This window comes from Strix aluco, chromosome 15 (assembly GCF_031877795.1).
Source record: "Strix aluco isolate bStrAlu1 chromosome 15, bStrAlu1.hap1, whole genome shotgun sequence".
NCBI lineage: Eukaryota > Metazoa > Chordata > Aves > Strigiformes > Strigidae > Strix > Strix aluco.
In genome coordinates, this window is record NC_133945.1 from 14,448,272 (window position 1) to 14,469,568 (window position 21,297).

At 41.6% G+C, this 21,297-nt stretch overlaps 1 protein-coding gene across 1 annotated transcript in view; it reads right to left on the reverse strand.

Annotated features, from left to right (window-relative positions):
• Positions 1-21,297, reverse strand: part of XYLT1 (xylosyltransferase 1) — a 204,405-nt gene that overhangs the window by 53,915 nt on the left and 129,193 nt on the right. The window contains exons 3-4 of the mRNA XM_074840878.1: positions 14,885-15,057; positions 14,034-14,236 (exon numbers count right to left, since the gene is read on the reverse strand). Of these exons, the coding sequence (XP_074696979.1) occupies positions 14,034-14,236; positions 14,885-15,057 (376 nt within the window). The remainder of the gene's footprint in view (positions 1-14,033; positions 14,237-14,884; positions 15,058-21,297) is intronic.

A 21,297-nucleotide genomic window follows, 5' to 3' on the forward strand; every position in this document is an offset into this window, starting at 1 on the left:
TATAGTGTCAAAGGTCTATCATATTTTACACTTCCATCTATAAGGAAGTTGACCATTGACGTAAATCATCATTTTGATAGACAGTGAGGAGGAAGCAGCAGTACACCTGAATAGGTTAGCTACACAGCTTTAAGCCACATTGCTATTTGCATTGAGATGCATGTTTAAAGAGGATTCATGCCCAGAACATCTAAATTCAATGATGTTATTTATCCAGTTTTAACCCTGAAAGGAAAAAAATCCAACATCTTGGGTGTTATTTTCTCTCTTTTCAGCATATTCCTATTTAACAACTTTTATGACAATAAGGGTTTTCTCCCACTAGAAAAAATAATTTGTGGAATGACAGAAACATTGGTAAATGCACTTTCTGCTCATTCTTCTACCAGGTGCATGTTGGAAGAAAACAGTACACAGATTAACCATTATTTTGTTCCTTAAAATACTAATATTCTTAGTATCCTCAATGGTGAGACATGTTCCCACTTGCAATTCCTTTAATAATGAAAAAAAAAAACTTTTTTCCTATCCTCCTTCCAGTTGATAAAGCCCTATGCAAAAGACTGCATTTCATTCTGTTTTCATATCTGTAATGCTCCAAAATCAGTGCAGTGCACGAGACCATAAATCTGTCTCTGTGTTCTTGGAATGGGCTGTGGGAAATTGTCACAACAGTTTTATGGTGTTTCCCAGTTTAGAAGCTAGACTGATTAGGCTGTGAAGGTATGTTGTTAGCATGTGTGGACAGCATGTTAACAGACAAGAATTAGAACTGTCTTCCTATGACTCTGAGAACTCCTCTGTTTTTCCTTGCTTACGTGTTTCATAGTAAGTAATTCTCTATAGGAAAAGCTCCTGAGCAACTGTTTTTTTTCCATACAGCCTATTCACTAATGTAGCAGTGGCAGAAAATGTAATTGCTGCCAGTTACTACATGACTTCTAACAGCTGCTGAAATGTATTTGTCAAGATAACTTACTTTTCACAAAGTTGCCTTTACCTATTATTACAATAACAAGCCTTTCCATTACTCATCGACCTCATCAATGCAGAGATCAACACAGAAAACTGCCACATTTAACAAGTTAACACATGAACTCTTGATGGACCAAAACACAAGCCATTCTCCTGTTGATGCTAGGATATCATTTGTAAGGATGCAGGACTACAAAGGGTTAAGACAGACATGACTATCCTATCTCCTACCTCACAAAAAGGACTGAGGCCACTTAATATATTTGCTGAAAAGTATCTAAAAAAAAAAAAAAAAGTAGTGAAATACTTGCCTAACCAGCTGCTAATACCCAAGGATATTTAATTACTGAAACTAAACATGATAGATTTTTAGGTTTATCAAAGCACTGGGATTTTATTTAGTACAGAATGGTGCTCCCTGCTTTGCGTTTTTTCAGTGTTTGTCTGCTGTTGCATATTCATGTAGAACCTCATCTGCCTACAAGATACATCCCATTTTGATGAAAACAATAATCACTGATTAAATAAGCAAGTGGAGTGAGCTGCAGAAATGATCAAGTCCATTACTCAAATTAGTGAAACTTTGGTTAAAAGAAAAAAATTCTAGATATTGGGCTGAATGGGATTTTTTTTTTGTTTATAGCATGTATATTTCACATGGCATATTTTCTGTTCAGCAAATTTTTTCATCATCTCTAAAATTAAATTACCAAGAGTTTTGTATAAAAGAGAGGAAATTAAAATTAAATATGAGCATAGATTTAAAGCAATCATTCATTTCATCTAATTTATACATTCCCGCATCCATCTGAATTTTATTTGTACAAAATAAGAAAAATGATTTGTTCATTAGGTTGAGTAATTATAATAAAAAATGCTCACTTTCTTCCAAGAAAGTGGGAAGAAAGAGACCTTGAGAATGTTTTATGCGAAGTAAACTCAGTCACATGCAAAATTAACACCGCTGCCTTCTCCACCCTGCTCATCATTGCAGAGCTTTGCCTGCAGATCGCAGAGTCTGTCAGTCTGGGGGTGCGATCCTGCCGTCCTGCCGGAGTGGAGATCCTCCAGCATCTGTGAAGAACTGCAGCCGTGTGCACAGCACTCCCCTCTGGAGACATGTCACCTCAGGGCTAGGATCCTCACTGTCACATGCAGAAGGATAACATGTGGGTGACGTGTACAGGTATCAGCCTAGGCCAGGCTGGGTGCCAGGGATGGATCTACCCAGCAGACCCACCTCAGATTTAAAGTCCATCATTGTGGGCTGTGTGATCCTCAACCAGCTGCGACAGTCTTGCAACTTAAAACTCATGAGAAATCTTTGCTTTTCTAGATACGGTTGTTAAGGTGCCACTTTTCCAGCTTAAATGTTAAATTTCGGTCATTTTTCAGTTTCTGAAACGTAACTTGCTCTCGCTCTGACTGTGTGCTCCCCATGGGCTGTGAGTCACCCTGCCGCCCCACCCTCACCCATTTGTCATATCAGGAAATACAAGCCATTCAATCATGTCTTCCCTACATCACCTTCAAAATCAGCACGTGCCTGGCAAAACACCAAAGAGCAGTTCCCTGCAGGACTCAAGTGAAAACATTTCTCTCCACACACTCAGCTTGCCACTGAAGCCACCCCACCACAGCCCGTCTTTGCAGGGCCACCTCCCAGCCCCGCTCAGGGGACAGCATGGCAGGCACGCTCACAAATGCAAAGGTCCAGCGTCTTCTGAAAAGCTCACCAGGCACGTTCCCTGCTGCCACACAACACAGTGGCTAACCAACACTTCATGTCAATAAGGAAATGGAAAGCTCTCATGCTAAGCTTGAAACCACTGTCCCACTGCTGGAAAAGGGAGCAGGGAAGTCCTTTCTGAGAGGCCACAACATACAGCTTAGTCACTCAATACTGGTATTGGGTCTTGCCATCTCCCTGTTTAATTTGCTGCATAAACCTAGACAAAAAGCAGCCAACAGCCCCACATTGCTTTGAGAGCAGATGGTCCTTCTGATGCAGCAGGAAAGATTTATCTGAGTAAAGAAACTTCTTTTTTTCCCCTCCCACACTTTCCAAGGAAAGGAGGGAATATGCACTTGTCCAGTGGTGAGCTTCAATCTCCTAACTGGAGTTATCCCAAGAAATCAGTGGTGGGACCCCACTAGCAGAGGTGCTCTCTGTGCCTGGAATGCAGCTGAGAGCCGTTACTCCTCCCGGCAAGACCCTGCCGCTGAGGCCTTTTCACAAACCTCATTTAAAAGTGAAGTGAATTACAGTAAACCAGACCCTTCCTGAAGCTCCTCGTGGGCCTGCCACTCTCTTTGATCCCTGAGCTGCTGAATCAACCTGTCAGAGCACATCAATTCAAAGGACTAGAAGGCAAAATGGGGAAAACGGGGTCAGGCTAATGGGATTTAACATTAATTCTGCACCAAGCCTGAAAAGATGGAAGAACAGGGCCTGAGGGGTGAAAGGGATAATGAACTGAGAGTTGATGGAAGGAAACTTAATTGGTTTTAACAACAGAAGGTCATATTTTATTACCTTTATTTGGGTTGAGCAATAATCTTATTTTGACAATTTGTGCCAGCTGATGACCTGCCCTACTCTTTGTCAGGACTGTTTTGGAGTAAGTCAGTGAAGAATGCAGCACTGGGATGAGGGGCACAAACATGTGGCAGAGAGGAGGTCTGAGGAGGAAAACTACAAAGGGAACATATAGATCCATTAACTGATATAACTGGGGCTGATGAGAAGACAGCTGGGAGGGTGGGAGGCTGGTGTTCCCCCTCACTGCTGTGCTCACCAGAGCTGCCACCAATACAGTTTTATTTAACCACGAGATCAGAAGAAAACTAGTGGTTCACTTCAATGTAAGAAAAAGACTATAAAAAAAGGCATGTGAATTTAAGTTAGGCAGTCTGTCACCAGCTGATCTCCTCACCCTACCAAGCCCTATTGCCTAGCAGACAGGAGGGTGACCTGAAGCGGTGCCCTGGCTGCCTCTCTCCTCCTGGGTTGCAATGATTCACAAACCCGCCAGTGCTCCAGGCACTTTGTGATGATACCTAGCACTGGTATCTTGACACACCATATGCACCAGGTACACATACAGAAGAAAGATCAGGGTGTTTCAGTCTTCAGCTATAGTTCTGTAACTGCCACCAGCAACATGACTTGAGCCCTGAGGGAACAGTTTCAGTGCCTACACATTACCACCTATATGAAGGCTTAGCAATGACATCAACCCTCACAGAGCATGCACAGCCACAGTTCCTGCGAGCCCTTGCCACAGAAACCATCTGGAAGCTACCTTGCACCTGACTGGCATGGTGCATCCCACCTTCAGAATGGGATGAATCAGTGCTAAAACATCCTCCAAGGCTGCCCCAATTTAAAGCCACTAAATGTGACACAAATAACCAATTTGGTTTTCTAGACCTTTTAGGCTTTAGCTGCCCCAAGAATGCATTGTCGCAAGATTACTTGCTAGAAATTACTTTGGGGCAGCAAACTTTAAAACAGAGATGGAATCTGTATTTGAAAAAGACCTGGCCCCAAACCAGTTCCTAATGTGGCAAAGAGTGCAATTATCCTGATGAAAGGTTAGGGATGCTTGTGCTACAGCTGGTTCATCAAGTAACGCTGAATGATGGATATAATTAAATGGTGTGCGGCAGAGTGGAATGTGTGCTACAATGAACCATTTATGGCATCATCCCCTTCGATCAGCCTGGAACTACAGAAGTGCAGTCACAAACATAGTCAGCGGTATTCAGCACCACTATTTATATAGAAGGAGATTCAGAAGTATCATATAAATACATTGCGACTCATAGTGCTGTGCAGGATAAGCAGAAATTAAGTATTCAACTCTAATAAGGTGCAACTGTAAAAGCCACCTAGCCACTAATTCTACCCAGGACTGCACAGCAAAATATAGGTCTTGAATTTCTGCAGCACCGGGTCAAAGCTTCCACAATATCTCAAGATCGAAAGTTTTGACTAGTTGGCACTACTCAGGACTATTAAAAAACCACATAAACCACCAACTAGGGAGAAAGAGCCACATTCTGCAACACATCCCAAGGGACAAAGCATGCACAGAAGTGCCCTATTCTCTTCTGATCCACCCAAACTCTGCAGCACTAAGCATGCACACAGGTATTGCTTTTGGTCTAAAGAGACATGAGAGCTGAGCCAGGCCTTCTCTGCAGCGTTTACAGACTGATGAAGTGGGGTTTGTTCCCTGCAGAAGAGAATGAAGGCGAAGGAGTCTCTTAAGCTACTCCCATATAAGGGAGCATGCTGGAAGATCTTAGCTCGTGCTTCCCACCTCTGTCCTGCAAGCACCCTCCTCCATCCCACAGCTCCCGGAGCCTGTGGACTGAAGCACCAGCATGTGGCATGGTCTTAGGGACTTCACTGAGTGACAGCAGCAGGCAGACAGAGCAACGCTGGATGTCTCTGTACAAGTTAATTCAGTATTTCCCATCATAAAATCCCAGGGAGTGAGGCAGCTGGTGGCCAGCTGGCTCTTACCTTGCACAGTGATTCTGGGGAAAAAGAAGTTTCCACTGGAAAGGAAGAGGAAGCTGGGACTGTACACTTGTGCCATCCTTGTTCTGTAACCACAGTGGATTACTACTGCATTCTATTTATACAGAAGCACTTTTTAAAAAGTATCTGTTGTTCCAAAGCAGCTTTAATTCTGTTGCAAAATGCTTCATTCAAATCAGCCCTTCAGCTCATTCACATGCAGTAATCCTGAATAAAAAATGTCAGTGCGTAATTTAATATTGAGACAAGACCAGAATTTATGTATAAAATGGTTGAAAAATCTTTAATATCAAATACCACTCAACTCTTACACTTTTAGCCCTATTTTGGAGGAAAAGAGTTCATCTATTCCTTCCCTTTCTATTTCAATATCACCCTAAAAAACTGAATCAGAACAAGATTTTTGCTCACCCTTTAATCGCCCTTTGGTTTGCAACTATTTAAGAGTGACTTGGGAAAGGTATAATAGCCCATGCTATTGTTTCATCTTCACTTTGAACTGCCACTAGATATTATTTTGCAGTTGTTTTATTGTAAGTGGCATCCTGAAATCTAAACAAAAAAGTGCCTTAATGGCAATTTCAACAGATTTTTAATTTCCTGAGAGAATTCAGTGTGGCCACAAAGGGAGAGCGTGTTTAAAATGCAGTGCTATAACAGGAATGCTTCCCTTTATCAAGCAGTTTTAGCTCCTGGAATTTGATAATGATTTTACTGAACTTTCTAAAAAAAAAATCCAAAAACCCAGCTGAAGAGAGATTAAAGAGTTTCTGCTCATAAACCCCAGGTAAACACCACAAGGACCTGTTTCTCTGTGGCTTCTGTTATCCACCTCACAATTAAATCCACAGAGTAAAAGGAGCTTGAAGCAAAGCTGCAGGAGAACACACAGGAGAGAAAGTCATACCTAGAATTTCTCTAACGACCAACATCCCACTACACTCTCAAACCCCAGTGGAGCTTCTTGCCCAGGACTCAATGAGCAGCTGAGTACCATGGGAAGGGCTTGCCAGCACGGGACAGCTAGTGGGGAATTCTGCTAACCATGGATTTATAGTAAAAGAGCGATTCTGCACAAAGGACCCTTCTTTTGACTTGGTTACCTCAGACTATATGTCCACAAAGACAAGTTGTAAGTGAAATACAGGTTTCATAAGTAGCCCTGGAGCTGTGAAGGAAAAACAGCCGAGCTGGCAAGATCCCTCATACTACTCAATGCCTTCCTCAGCCCCAGCACATCAGTTAACCTTACAAAAATACTATTCTAGATATTATTCCAGCAATCCTGAAGACAAAAGATATAGCTGTGTTGCCTAGGAACCATTGGTGCACATTATCACATTTGTATTGTTATTGTTCATAGATACTGTTATTGTTTATGGATCAGGCTGAATGGTGTCCAGTGAAGAGTCGCATTTAACTCTCTTTTAGGAGATAGACTTTTTTTCTCAGTCATAAATAAGTAAAAAATAAACTGCATCCAGAAAGCAAATGGCAAACAGATGAAAACCCTTTGGCTCTTCGCTGGAGAACCTCCCTGTGAGCAGCGCCAGAGCCAAGACAGAAGAGGATACCAGCCAGCCAGCCCAGCAAGTGCCCAGATGCTGCAATGCCCATCAAACTGTAAAGCTTGGCATCTGGGGCTTTCATCTGCCAGGCGGTCCTCTGAGTGGTCTCAGACGCTGGCTCAGATGCTTCAGTTCACATAGGAGGAGATGAAGGGCTGAATGTTTAGCACTGTAATCAACAAGATAATGTGCTGCCAAGTACAAGGGTACTTTGAGTAATACTACTATTCTAAAAATGTGCTTTATTGGTGCATCTTTAATCTGTATGCACTGTAGAGATGCCTGGATAGCCAAACCAGTCTCCAATCTGGGGTGCATTTATTTCTGCTACCAGACTGAGGCTGCTATGGAAAACATTTCAGAAGCACTAAATATCCAAAAAAGTTACTAAGAGCTGCAGATGTCACAATTCTCCAAAAGCAAAAGCTGTTTTATAGCCTTAAACCCAGGAGGAGAGGTGGAGAAAGAGTAACCTCAGCTGCCGTGGCTGCACAGAGAAAGGGTGGGTCTCCCATCACTAACATTTGCCAGGTTAAAGAAAATACTATGTTAACACCAGATGTAAATAAAATTTTTAAGCCACAATAATTCCATCATTTCACCCCACCCATTTGTGACCATGTACAAAACCACTGTTTTGCCAACCACTGATAATTTAACAGTAAAACAGGGAAGTGGGATAACAAACCAGAAAGATAACCTTCAAAATATATATATCTCTCAAGCAAATGTGCTGGCCAAGTGAGGAAAGAGGAGGAGAAAAGGTTATTTGAGGGATTTAAGAAAGAAGCACATCTGAAATTCTCAGAGAATGCAGATTCAAGAAAAACACTGATAAAGTTCCTTTTTGGACAGGAAAAAAGATTCCCTGTGAAGCATTAAGAGTGGATTGATGTCTGGCTTGCCAGATAAAGATATTCTGAGCAAACAAAACCACATACAATGTCAGCAACAATATTGAGATAAAAACCTCAGGCACTGGCATCTTAACAGATGATGTACTGCAAAAGCTACCTGCGCTGCACTCCCATCTAGATGTATAGATATGATTTACCAGTGCTTCAGTTCAGGATAACATTCAAAAGGGCACTTTAAAGAATGCTGTTATTATTTGCTAGTGCCCAGTACATTATTCTAGTGGAAAGGCCTGCATTTCAGAGCAGCATTGCAGCAGGTGGCTTTGTATGGTGTGTAAGGTCAAATCCAGCCCTGGAAAGCCAGTATCCTTTATACAGGCTTTCGTGTTCAGCACCAGCTTATGTATTGCCAAGAAAGAAATATCTGTAAGAGCCAGCTCTAATGTTTGAATCTCAGTGAGACATAGAATTGTTAAATTAAGTCAAGGTAAACTGATGCGAAGTCAGAGGTAGAGAGAGAGAAGAACTGCCTTTTGAGCCAATGGTTCGGGTGATCCTATTTGCCATTACACAGCTTCCATCAGTCCTGCTGGCTTTGGGATTTCTAAGTTCATAAACATCAAGAGGGCACAACTGGGTCTCAGACATTTCTCACAAAGCTAGACCACTGTATGTGAAAGCTAAGTTCTTTGTTTCAGTTCTAAGAGATTTTCCTGCATTTCCAACATTGCAATTCAAGCCTGCACATTGCAAAACTGAGAAGTTTTGCAAAAGCAGATGGACAGCTTGAGCCTGAATTACTCACTCCATGCAAACTGTATTCTTTCACTTTTTTCTCCCAGTCACCTGCTTCAAAGGCTCTGCCATTTGGTCAACTGCCCAGGTGAAATCTGGGCAGGTCATGGTAAATTTGACAGAGCAAAGATCAACCCTGATGTAGTTTATGTAGAGTGGTAGTCACCCATGGTTTGCAGGGCCAGTGGCTGAAACAAGGAAATTGCTGTTCTCCCAGTTCTAGCACCTGAAAAAATAACTTGAAAAAGTGTTGAAGCATTTTTCCCAAAGGTTGAATTTCTTTCTAAAACCTGTTGGTTATAATTATTTCCACCTGCCACTAGAATTAAAACCTGAAGACCTATTCCCTCCACTCCCATCTTTTCACTCTTGGCAAACACTTTGCTGCCCAGGGACCTCGTTCAGAAGTCATCACTTTGGTTTCATATCAACCAATACTTCATCTGGCTGCTCACCGAGGAGAAGAATTTTAAATAATTAGTTTTCCTCACAGTCACTTTGTCTTTAGTTTCCTTTCTCGATATCCAAAGGCAAGAGCCCCAGTATAGCCCCAGCGCAGGACCTGGCCACGTAAGTTATTAAAGACGAAAGCTGTGAAGATGACAGATGAGTGAAAGGACAGCTTTATCACTACTAGGCTGTCTACCATATTCAGATTTGGCATGAGTTCAAATAAAACTGTTGATTTTGGGTGGTTATCTTTGCTAACAACTCTCCTAAAGAGTCAGGAGTGTGGGTCTGCTGGAGGAAACGCAGGACAAAGTCAGACTGCCTGTCTGCTGCTGGCTGATTGAGCGGGAAACACTGACTTGAGAAAAAGGTTTACCTACTTCAAGGGGCATCCCTCAAGTTTCTAAAGAAGCATTTAAATCTTTAGATGAATATTGATATTTAGCCTTAACAATGTTACCTTGACCATCAGACGACAACACAATGAAACAAGAGCAGGTCAGTCAATAGTTCTTTGCTAGCTCATTTTTCTTAATTTCTGAGTGTGATTCTGACTGACAAAGATGATCTCCATAAACGACACCAAATTGGCACCTATTTAAAGGACAAGTCCCAGCCAGATCATCCCATTTACTCCCTGAAGGCTGCAGCCTCCCTTCCCCAGGTGCTATTTGTATTATGATGCACATTTCATTCAAGTTCCAGATCAAAACCTCTATTGAATGTGTCTCATTTGACTGAGTCTTCACAACACAGGATTTTATGGAAAATACAGCTATGCAACCTCTACCCTAAAATAGTGCCAAACAGCAAAACACAAGTAGTTTATCAAGTAGTTTCACTGGGTTTCTTTTAAGGTCGTTTGTTATACCTGATTGCTCATAACTGAAAATGTAGTCATATCTGCATTCCTGGCTCCATCAATAAGCCACTTGATTTTCTTACTATTCTGAAGCACTCCCCAAGCTTCTGCTAATAATTTTGCTTGACCTTTATTAAAGACCAAGCATTAGCTGGCAATTATATTTGGTGATCCGTTTGGTGATTGGCACTCAGTGATTTACTGTAAATTATAAATAGTTCAAATGTTTCATTACGTTTATTCTTTATACAAGCTTTGTGGCCAGGTAAGCACTGACATGACATTCACTGTTAAATGATCTCATTAAACTTCTTAATTTAAGTGGTGCAACACTTCACCTGACACATTATCCAAGGACTCCTGCAATGCACATTAAACATTCAGCATCAATAGATGCTCTACCATAGTTCACCTTGTTGGGAGTGAAATTTCAGTCCCTGAACATAAGGTTGACTACCTGATGCTGTTTGTCAGAGACAATAAATAATGCAAACAAATACCCATGTAAAGTAAGAGGTTAAAGACATCAATAGCCTTCCACAGAGTTTTGAAAGAGGCTCTCAAAACAAAAGACTTTAAATCATTAAAAAATGCCATTGAAATTAAAAAATTTAAGGAAAAGGAAGGAAGGTGCTGGTTTCTTTTGTTTATGAATGCAATTGACTGTGAGAGATGATTTCTTGAGAACCCTGAAGGTATGTGCCCTTTTTTTATTCACAACCCCCAAGCAAAAGGAGGAGCAGTCACACAACCTCCCACCTCAGAGTTGCTTGTAGACGTTTGTCGTTCAGCATTTCATCCCTCATTTTCCTGCTGAGAATGTTTAACAGAGCTGAATGGAGTCAGGCTTGGATAATGCACGACATCACTTCACTTAGGCCAATAAATAGTATATTGCCTCATGACTAAAGAGAAACACAGTGTTTTTGTTGGAGGCACCTTTATGTCCAGACTCTGTTTGCCAGCAATTTCTACTGCAGTAACAACCAGAAGCACATGGATTAGGACCTCCTTTGTGCTAGGTGCTCGACCTACAGACTCCACAAACTACACATGAAGGCATAAGGAAGAAAAATAAGGGTATCTGAATTTTCCTGGCTTGCATATATTTTTTTACACATTTTTAATTGTCTCCCTCCCAAAATTAATGATTCTAATATTTTTCTTCCCCTGTCTTTATACAGTTTGATCCTTGACATCTGCTTCTGGATGTCTCTTCTGAAGGATGAAGGGCTCCTAGCAATTGTAATGTAGCCTGTGAACATATCAGATTGCTCCCTAGACAGATTTAAGCTTCATCATAGAGTATTAACCCCACATACTGAATGTGTTTTTCTGACTTATAAGGCTGGATTAGCTTTTATTATCAGAAGAGAAGCAGTAAAGGTTTCAGTGTTACAGATGGAATGGCAGATGGGAAGTGAAAGCTTAATGTGAAGCAGCTCTGGATAAAAACTATTAATCCACAAAATTCATATGTTCTTATGCAGGGAAACCTAGCAAAAACCACTCCAATATGACTAACCAGTGAGAGAAGTGTAAACTGCCCCTAGCCCATTATCTGACAAATCATGGCATGAGGTCTGAAAGAAGAAAAAAAACCCCTCAAACACCCTTTTTACTATTTCCTGGAAAAACAATCAACTCTCTATGGGGTATGCAGAGAGGCAATGCCTTCCTAAAGATTATATAGAATATTAATTTATAGCACCTCCACTATGAAAATGAAATGGATCCATATATATTGATGAGATAACATTTTCCAGGGTTTATAGCTGTAATATTCCATATTCAAAAAAATTTAACAGTACCCATAAGTCACTGTCATTAAAGTTGTACCAATGAAAAAGGCTTTTTACTTTTCCTTGAAGTGCATGGTGTGGAGAGGAAGCACATTTCCATCAGTTCTGGTAACAGAATACTTTGACAGAAAGGGAAGCAAGCACTTCAAGTGCCTGCCTGTCTGCTGAGAGCCCACCATGCAGCTCTGAGAGCGGCTGCAATGGAGAAGCGTGACCTTCAAGAATTTCCCCCATGAAGAAACAAGCGCCTGGAATTCTTTCAGCTGAATGGCACTTGTTTAGAGTTGAATGACTGCAAGATACCACAGCATTATTACAAAGAATCCATTAACACTGAACTGACTACAGTCTACTCAACAAATCCTGTGACTGTTTACGGCCATGTCTGTAAGTGACTGATCCCATTTGGCCTTGTGGTTTAACCTGTTCCACAGGGAACTAAGAGCAGTCAAGACCACCACAGGTCACGGCCTCAGCATTACATGATGTTTAGGGTGGACTCAACACCACAGAAGGGTAACAGGATACATCTGCTGGAACTAGTCTATAATTATGCTAGACCTTCAGCAATTATTCTCCCAAAATTTATCTTACTTGATTCAAAGTGCCATCACCTACCTCCTGGGTTATGGTCTTGCATTAGTCTACCTTCTACCATCAGTGCAGCATTCCTCACCGGGAAAGTGAACAATAGGGAATAACAAGCTACCTTTTCACAAAACTCAAGAGATACACAGAGAACTACGTATTCTCCCCTACAAGCAAGATAATATGTCAAAACTGTTAGGTCTTTTCCTGTTGGACACAAAAAGTGTTTAAATCAGATGCAACATGAAATACCATCATTTCTTAATTCAAATCCCCATGTTCCAATATCAATGCAATTTCTGTGACTCTTGTGCTCTTCTCAAAATTTTTGTCCCCAAACTGTGTTGCATTTCACTGACAGTGCTTAGAAATGGGCACTAGCAATAAAGCCTTTTGGCAGTTCTCACAAAATCCTTCCTAAGGTATACGTTCATGGTTTTTTCCATTTTTCACTTCAGTGGGGATTTCTGTCTGAGTAGCAGCTTCAGGAAGGGACCCATACTTTGAGAGAGATCTTGTGGAAACCTCATCAGTGAAAGGCAGTGAAAGCATCTAATATATTTATTTTCTATGAGTATTAAAAGCATGTTATGTCATCATTCATCAGAAAATCGCCCAAGAAAGTTACTTCCCCTTGCATCAATTCATTTCAACATACAGGGAAAGAGAAGTCACAAGGAGAATTTCCTCTTTTCTTCTTCTTGATATCTCATGATACAGCCTCAAACCAACAGTTTAAGGACACTTTTTTTTGGGCAGGGGGGTTGGATCTTTTTTGATTTTTGGGGTGTGGGGTTTTTGTGTTGTTTTTTGTGCGTTTTTTGTTTGCTATTTTTGGTTTTTTTACAGACTATCTACTTTTGCACAATGTAGTAAACTTTATGGAATGCAGCTGTGGGGCCGGAGTATAATTTCACTTAAAGTCACAAGCCTTGTCATGTGATGGTGTGTGAAGTTCTTTGCCTGATGCCATGTGAATAAAGATATTCAGGCAATGGTTGGTGTTGAAGATGTAACTGACTCCTAGTAACTTTTTTGTCACTTTTACTATCATTATCCTGCACATAAAAAGTACTAAAAAAATGGGAGGGGAGAACATTACCTTAACTGAATCTATATTCATATCTTCAACATTTTCTGAGACATCAAATCAAACTGTTTATCAGAGCCCTGGGAGGGAGGAATCTCTCCATGCCTGGGGTCCATTGCTGAGCTCCAGTACTTCCTACTACTTTACTCATCTTCTCTTGCAGGTGCCCCTTGCTGGAAAAAACAACTAAACAGAGCAGTCCCTGCTTCACCAGTACAAGTGAAGAACTAGTGCTGCTAGCCTGCTCACAGCCACAGTTCCTCCTAGGTAAGCAGCAGGCACACGGGGGTACAGTAAGGTGATCGTCTCCTTGGCTGAAGTGTGGCTGTCAGACACCAGCCTCACCAAGAGGAATCTTCTGCTGTAAGACAGAAGAAAGTGCCCCTCTGACCTCTGCTTCTTGCCACACAGAACGGACAAGTCATCCCTTATATCATTCGATACATATTTACTTTAGGAACAAAACATGTACATTCTTAAAATACTTATTGTACCTGATTGGGTAGTCAGCAGCACTGAGGTTAATGAAGAAATCCCATGGCCAGTCATTCATCTCCATTAAGTCCCTCATGGTCTGCAGGTAGGTGGACAGAAGACTTGCTCCTCCCCAGATAGTTGCCATTCTCCAAGAAGTGACTCTCACATTTGGGTACTGGTTGGCAAACTGGAGCACTTGACGGTGCAAATAATTGGATCTCTTTACAGGAGAAAAAAGTAATACATTCAAGTTACTCTGTCCAAAATTGTCTCTCCCTGTATTCACTAACCACCAACTCTACTTCTTGACTCACTAAGTGTTGCCATTGCTTTGCCCTCACTTACTACGGTCCACAATCTTTTTTTGCTAAATGCTAATTTGGAAATGTACAGAGACCCCTGTTTAGTTCTTTTTATTACAACTACAGTAATCACTAATCAGTGTAACTAGCTCTTATTTATCATTTGTCATCAGTAGATCCCAAAGGGCTTTTGTAAAGGAGGTGACTGTTACTACCTTTCTTACAGTGTGAAGTGACTTGCCCAAGGCACCTTGGGTCAGCTCTCCATCCAGTGGGCCACCACTGTCAGTCTGCATCAACTTACCAATTACTGTTAACTAAATGTACAACAGACAGACATGGATAGATATTCATATAGACACTTAAGGAGAAATGAAGGCTGTTACACAGAGAAGACAACAAGAAAGAAAAGAAAAACAAAAGAAGCTCCGAACATGTAACAGATGAAGAGACAAAAAGTGACATGCACTCTATGCAGCAGAGGTGAAGAGAAGATAAAGAAGATGACAAAGATGGCTAGACTGACAGATGGCGAGACAGGCAATTTATAACCAGTGATATATTACCTTGTCAACATGAATGTAATAAAAATGGTCTTTATGGTAAATAGCCTTAAACATGCGTTGGAGTTGCCGAGAAGCTCTGCCATGAACAACCAAGACAAATGCGATCCTGACTGGGTTGGCTGGCATGTATTCTACGGAGTCCTCATCCCACTGTACATTGTTGTTGGCTTTTCCTGTTCAAAAACAAAACACAGGACATCTCTGAGTGTATCCACAGGGCAGGGGTGCAGAGAGCAGTACACATTTCACTTCAGCTCTTTCTTCAAAAGCAGTTTCTAAGGAGAAGTGAGAACTCACGAGGGGTGCCAGCCCACGTGCCATGACAATCGTACCCATCTCCTCTGTCACCGTACAGGGTCATCACCCCCTGGGCAGCAGCCATGCCAGCTTTCTCCACACAGCCCTGCCTGCGTGCCTCAACCTGGACAAGGCTGCATCAAGACAGATAAGTACCCACATGTTTATGAGTCAGATCAAGCCCTACTTGGGTACACACATTTGCATCTTCAAAGGAATCACCTCAAAGTTTCTAAGCACTGTTCAAAGTATTCAAAAATTCCAAGGCCAAATTCACCCCTGATCCCCCAGAAATTAAACCCGTCCGTTTATCAAAAGAAGCTCCTTCCCAGGATCAGCGCAGCTCTACTGAGAAGCTGGTGAAACTCTGTTATTTAACAGCTGCTGAAGATTATCTTGACTGATAGCATTTATTTGTAAGAGCAGATGTATCCTGGAACAGTTAAATGGCAACCTGCATATCTTCACTTCTTCATGTAGGAGAAGGGCTTTTGCAATTTTAAAAGTTATGTTCATTTTTATTTTAACTGAGGAATTTCTGGTCTCCATTTTCTACAGCAAACACCACAACGTAAGGTTAAGACAGGATATACTGATTAACTGAAGAGCTGGGGGGACATTTTTAATCAGGAATTTAAAGTGCTTTGGTTTTGGTTTGTGTAACAGCTCTTCAACTCAAAAACCTGAACACAATGTAAGAAAAATACAATTTTATCCAAAGACTGACATTCATTCTTCAGTTATACAACCTCTTGAGTGCTCTGACCTTGTAAGGACCTTTCTCAACAAAAATGATTTAGGAAGAACCTGAAATTCTGAATATAAGCAGAACAAGGAAGGAAAGCGTCTCAAAGCTCAAAACCCCTCCTGCCCCAATTTTCCTCTTGCATATTTTAATTTTTTTCTTTTTTAAATGAAAGGCAATATCATTGTCTGAAAAGTTATTTAGTCTCTTCCTGCCTCTCCCCTCCCTCAAAGGTAAAATTTTTCAAAGTCCTAAGATCTGAGCAGTTACTTTGATTTATTTCCTCTAAAAGGTAAAGCCATTTGACAATCTTGAAAAGTCTGAACTTCTGATTATATTGAAATCCACATTTAATTTTTGGAAATGCATGTTAACACAGGCAGGACTCAAACGTTCATTTCCCACTACAAGCAGCAGTTTGGAAATGGCCATGTATGAGCTAAACCAACTAAAATTAGCAGGTGCAATCATGTGTGAGAATGTTAACACACCTGCCTTCAGCCATATGCAGTGCTTCAGCCAAATAGGATACTTCAAACTCAGTGCACACCTATGTTCTCAATAATCAACCAGCTCAGTAAAACTCCCTGTCCAGGCTAGCAACCACAGGTGGGACAGGACTTTAACCTGCTTTGTTTGAAGGTGGTGTCTCCCCTGCCTTCCCAGAAAAACAACAGAACTGGGCTTTACACTTTTATCACCTTTATTTTTTAACTCACCAGCAAAAAAGCTGTTTTTTTCCTACCTTCCCAACAAAAGCCTGGGGAGCCAATTAAGTGTCCAAGTAAGTTAGAGATAAATTGATGCCATTTAGCAGATTCCAGGTGTCCAGGGTAGATATTAATACTATTACAAGTTAGAATTTTTTAACTGACTTGAATTTGAAGGGGACTCAGGAAGAAACCCTCAGCTAACTCAGGAGTGTAAGAGGTGGACCTTCTAACAGCTAACAAAACCCTCAGGTTTGAAAGAAGCATGAAACCCTGAGGAGCTCTAGCTCAGCCATCCTCTTTTCAACTTGTCATGGATCCTCTCTTTTTTCCTAAAAACACCAAGGAGTGTATCTGGCTAAGTCATACCCAGTTTCTGCACTAGTGCCATCTGGGATGCCCCCATGCTCCTCCCACCTCCATGTACCCACCATCTCAAGACTCCTTTCGCAGGCAGTGGGGACACAATAGGCTTGTGCTAGGCTGCAGGATGAACCTGAGCCTGCACCTGGGCACAGTTATCAGACAGCGTGATACAGCCATGAAGGCTACTACGCCCTCCAAAACACCTCCTACAGTTATTCAAAAAACATGCTTATGTCTGTTTGATTTGATAAAAGGAACAAGAAAGAAGACATTTGCCAAGTGTGAAGAGAGATTAAGTGAGACCGAAGGACACTTTTCCCAGGTTTTGGAAACTGGAAACATATGTTGATAAAAGCCAATAATACCAAAAGCTTTCCATTTTTAAATGCATTAATTACAAAACAAAAGTTGGACATAGAAAAAAGGCCTTTGCATAATTCTTCTTTGTTGCATCTTCTCCTTATTAAAGGGAGTAGCATGAACTGAGAAAAAACAGACTGACTGAACATTTGCAGAGCACTGTTTCAGGTTACCTGAACAATTTGATCCCCTTAATTGTACTGAAATGCCCTTGAATGATTGAAACAATCCTTTTAGACAAAACCATGAGAGAGAGATCCTGCTGCAATGGGAGCAGCACATCCCAAAAAAGGGATGGTTAGAACATCTCCCATAACCCTCCCTTCAAGTTTCTCCTCCTCAGCAGTGCTTTTCTAGCACACTTGCTTCAAGTCAAAATCTGTTCTTTCCATCCTGGAGGTCCAGGAAAGTTGAATGTGTAAGAGGTGTACCCAGGCTCTGGAATAAGGCTCTTTGCTGGACTATATAAGAGGCTAAAAGGCAGCCACGTGACTATCCAGGAATAAGATACTGAACACTAAAGAGCCTACAAAGTCCTAGAGGCACACTGCCCCATGTGAAAGACCCTTACCTCTCTGCAGCCCCTCAAGGAACATCTATCCGCAGTAGTACTGCTCATAAATTAACGCAACTTTATTGCCCCCAGTTGTATTCAGACTACCAATCAGGAAATTTCTAGCCCCATGAGTCACTCAACTTTAAAGGGAACACCAACAACTTAAATGGTATTTTTTCGAAAAACCCTCTACCACTAATTCAATAAGACTTGGATGAACAGCATTAAAAGATTGCTTAAATCTCATTTCTTCTATCATTTTCAGTTTGTTTATTATGGCCATTTGCCTATGCTCAGTTCTACTGTTTCTCCTGCATAGCTGATGAACTTCCCAATGCATGTGCTTAGGGCTTTTGCACTGCATCAGGGTCAGAAAGGGACTGTAAAAGAAAGAAAATGTGTTTGGAAGAAGGACTGACAGGGGAATGAAGGGCAATGGCAATTACTGAAACCACCCATTTTTCTTTTTAAACTGCTTTGATTTCAAGATGATGATGTCCCATCAATGGACTCAAATATTTTTAGTGGTTTTCATTACATTTTTGGATACCTCTCTTCTGAAATTAGTGGCTTTCTGCAACGGTATGCAGAAGGTGAGGGGAATTTAAAATAGCCATATTGTGGGTCTTTTATTTAAACTAACTTGCTTTCAATACCCACACTATCATTTATCTAGCAATTACTGAGAACAAAATCCACCCGAATTTTCACCTGAAATGCCACCTCACTTCATTGGGTTTCTCTAATAAATTCCTGCAGTGACTTATTTTCCTCTCTGCTATTTTCCTACTCGCCACATGCTCCTTCCTTCCTTCTCTTTTAGGTTTATTTTTTTATAGTCTCATTTTTCACCTGCATATTATTATGGCTTCTTTAATCCTATTCTTGGCTGCCTGAATTTCACTAAGGCAAGAATCACAGAATCACAGAATCATCCAGTTTGGAAAAGACCTTGAAGATCATCTAGTCCAACCGTTAACCTAACACTGACAGTTTTCAACTACACCATATCCCTCAGTGCTAAGTTGACCCTACTCTTAAACACCTCCAGGGATGGGGACTCCACCACCTCCCTGGGCAGCCCATTCCAACACCCAACAACCCGTTCTGTAAAGAAATGCTTCCTCATATCTAGTCTAAACCTTCCCTGGCGCAACTTGAGGCCATTACCTCTTGTCCTATCACTTGTTACTTGGTTCACGAGACTCATCCCCAGCTCTCTGCAACCTCCTTTCAGGTAGCTGTAGAGGGCCATGAGGTCTCCCCTCAGCCTCCTCTTCTCCAGACTAAACAACCCCAGTTCCCTCACCCGCTCCTCGACATGTGCTCCAGACCCTTCACCAGCTTCATTGCCCTTCTCTGGACACGCTCGAGTAATTCAATGTCCTTTTTGTAGTGAGGGGCCCAAAACTGAACACAGTAATCGAGGTGCGGCCTCACCAGAGCTGAGTACAGGGGTAAGATCCCTTCCCTGTCCCTGCTGGCCACGCTATTTCTGATGCAAGTCAGGATACCACTGGCCTTCTTGGCCACCTGGGCACACTGCTGGCTCATGTCAATCAACACCCCCAGGTCCCTCTCTGACTGGCAGCTCTCCAGCCACTCCTCCCCAAGCCTGTAGCACTGCTGGGGGTTGTTGTGGCCCAAGTGCAGCACCCAGCATTTGGCCTTATTGAAACTTATTGAATGTTGTATTTCTTCCATCTGTCAGAATATCTGCTACTTCTGCTCTATTACTGTTACTTCCCTAGTTTTAGCCCGTGGCTGATTAGTACCCTCCATTTTGCAGCCTATTCCAACTGATAAAGAACCAGCCTGGTTTGCAAATAAGATGAAATTGGCAGGAAACATTCAATTGAGTACCTGCTTACTAAAAAATACCGTAGGACTTGAGAGCTGTATGAACCATGTCAAGATCTAAATAGCTCTAGCCACTGCATTTCTATAAAGCTTGTGCACAGCAGGTTAATGCCTGCATATTAATGACCTACCTCTCACATAGGAGCGCATAGCCTTCTGGGTGTAGGACAGAAGACAGAGAAGATGCATCAGATGATTTCACTTATTGTACCATTCAGGAGTGATAAAAATCTAAAAGGATTTTAAGACAGTACTTCTATTTGATAGCTACCTCAGTGCTACCACTACACTGCCATTTGCCACATGCACTAAGGCTCACTTGGGGTGCTAAATCAAATGGCCTCCACCCTCAGTTACTTCAGTCCACCAAAAAGTAGTTGCCAAGATCACCTTTCTCTCCCTGGTCCCAAACAGCCCTTGACAATATTTTCAACTCTGTTCACTTTTCTCCTTCTCGCCCACCAGGCACAGAGCAGTCATGGGCAGCTTCCTCTGTGGCACCCCCTATGCTGAGCCTTCATTAACACTTGTCACCCCTCCACGTGCCATCATCTGCCTTTCCAAGAAAAATGAGTCAAGCCAACACAGGAGAATTCCCATCTTCTCCTCCTGCACTGGTCACTTGGGGCAGTCTCAGTGGGACTGCAGCTGCACCCCATCTCATCTAAAAAGCTTCTCTGAATGTGGGCATTTCCCATCAGGTGAACTTTCCTACATGTTTAGGGAGTTCCCTTCTTCTAGGATAACTTACACAGATTAGTAAAACTTTATAAAAATTTTGTAAAAAGTAATTAAAAGGCCACAATGTTAAAACAAGGTAAAACAAAAATGTGAAGAATATTATGTTACAGTTACATCTTGGGAGCACAGCTCTAGCCTCGGAAATAGCTTTGCACGTGTGAGTGAGTGGGGAGAATGAATGGAGTGTCCTCTTTATGGCCACCTGGCACAGATGAAACAGTACCTCTGGCCTGAGAGCACTTGTCTTAAAACTGCCTCAAAGACTGTTGTTTCATTACGCAATGGAAATGGTGGAAAGAGGAGTGACTTCTTATGGTGCTTTGCTTCAGAGAAACTGCCACATGGAACCTCAACAGAAGTGGCAGTGCTCACCCAGCTTATAACAAACATTTCCTAGCCCTTGTATCAAAGCATATTTATTTTGCTATCCTAGACTGAAAACAAAACATGGCATATTGTTCTGTGACCAAATGCCTTTCACAAACTTACTGAAAAAAGCGAAAGTTGCCCTTCTGGCTTCCTGCTCAAAGCGTGACAGGACTGACATCAACATGTGTTAGCAGGAAAACCTGTACCTATTATTGCAGGTAACTGGAGAATCTCAGCTCTAGTGCAATTTCAACTTGCACTTTCTAGAGCCCAGAGAAATCAATACTCATAATTAAGAGTTTAATCTTCAACTACTGCAGCACTACTAAACACCAGAATAATAAACGTAGTGCAATCATTTTAATATTTGTTGTGGTGTCATATTATGCCAAATCATCCACCAATATAA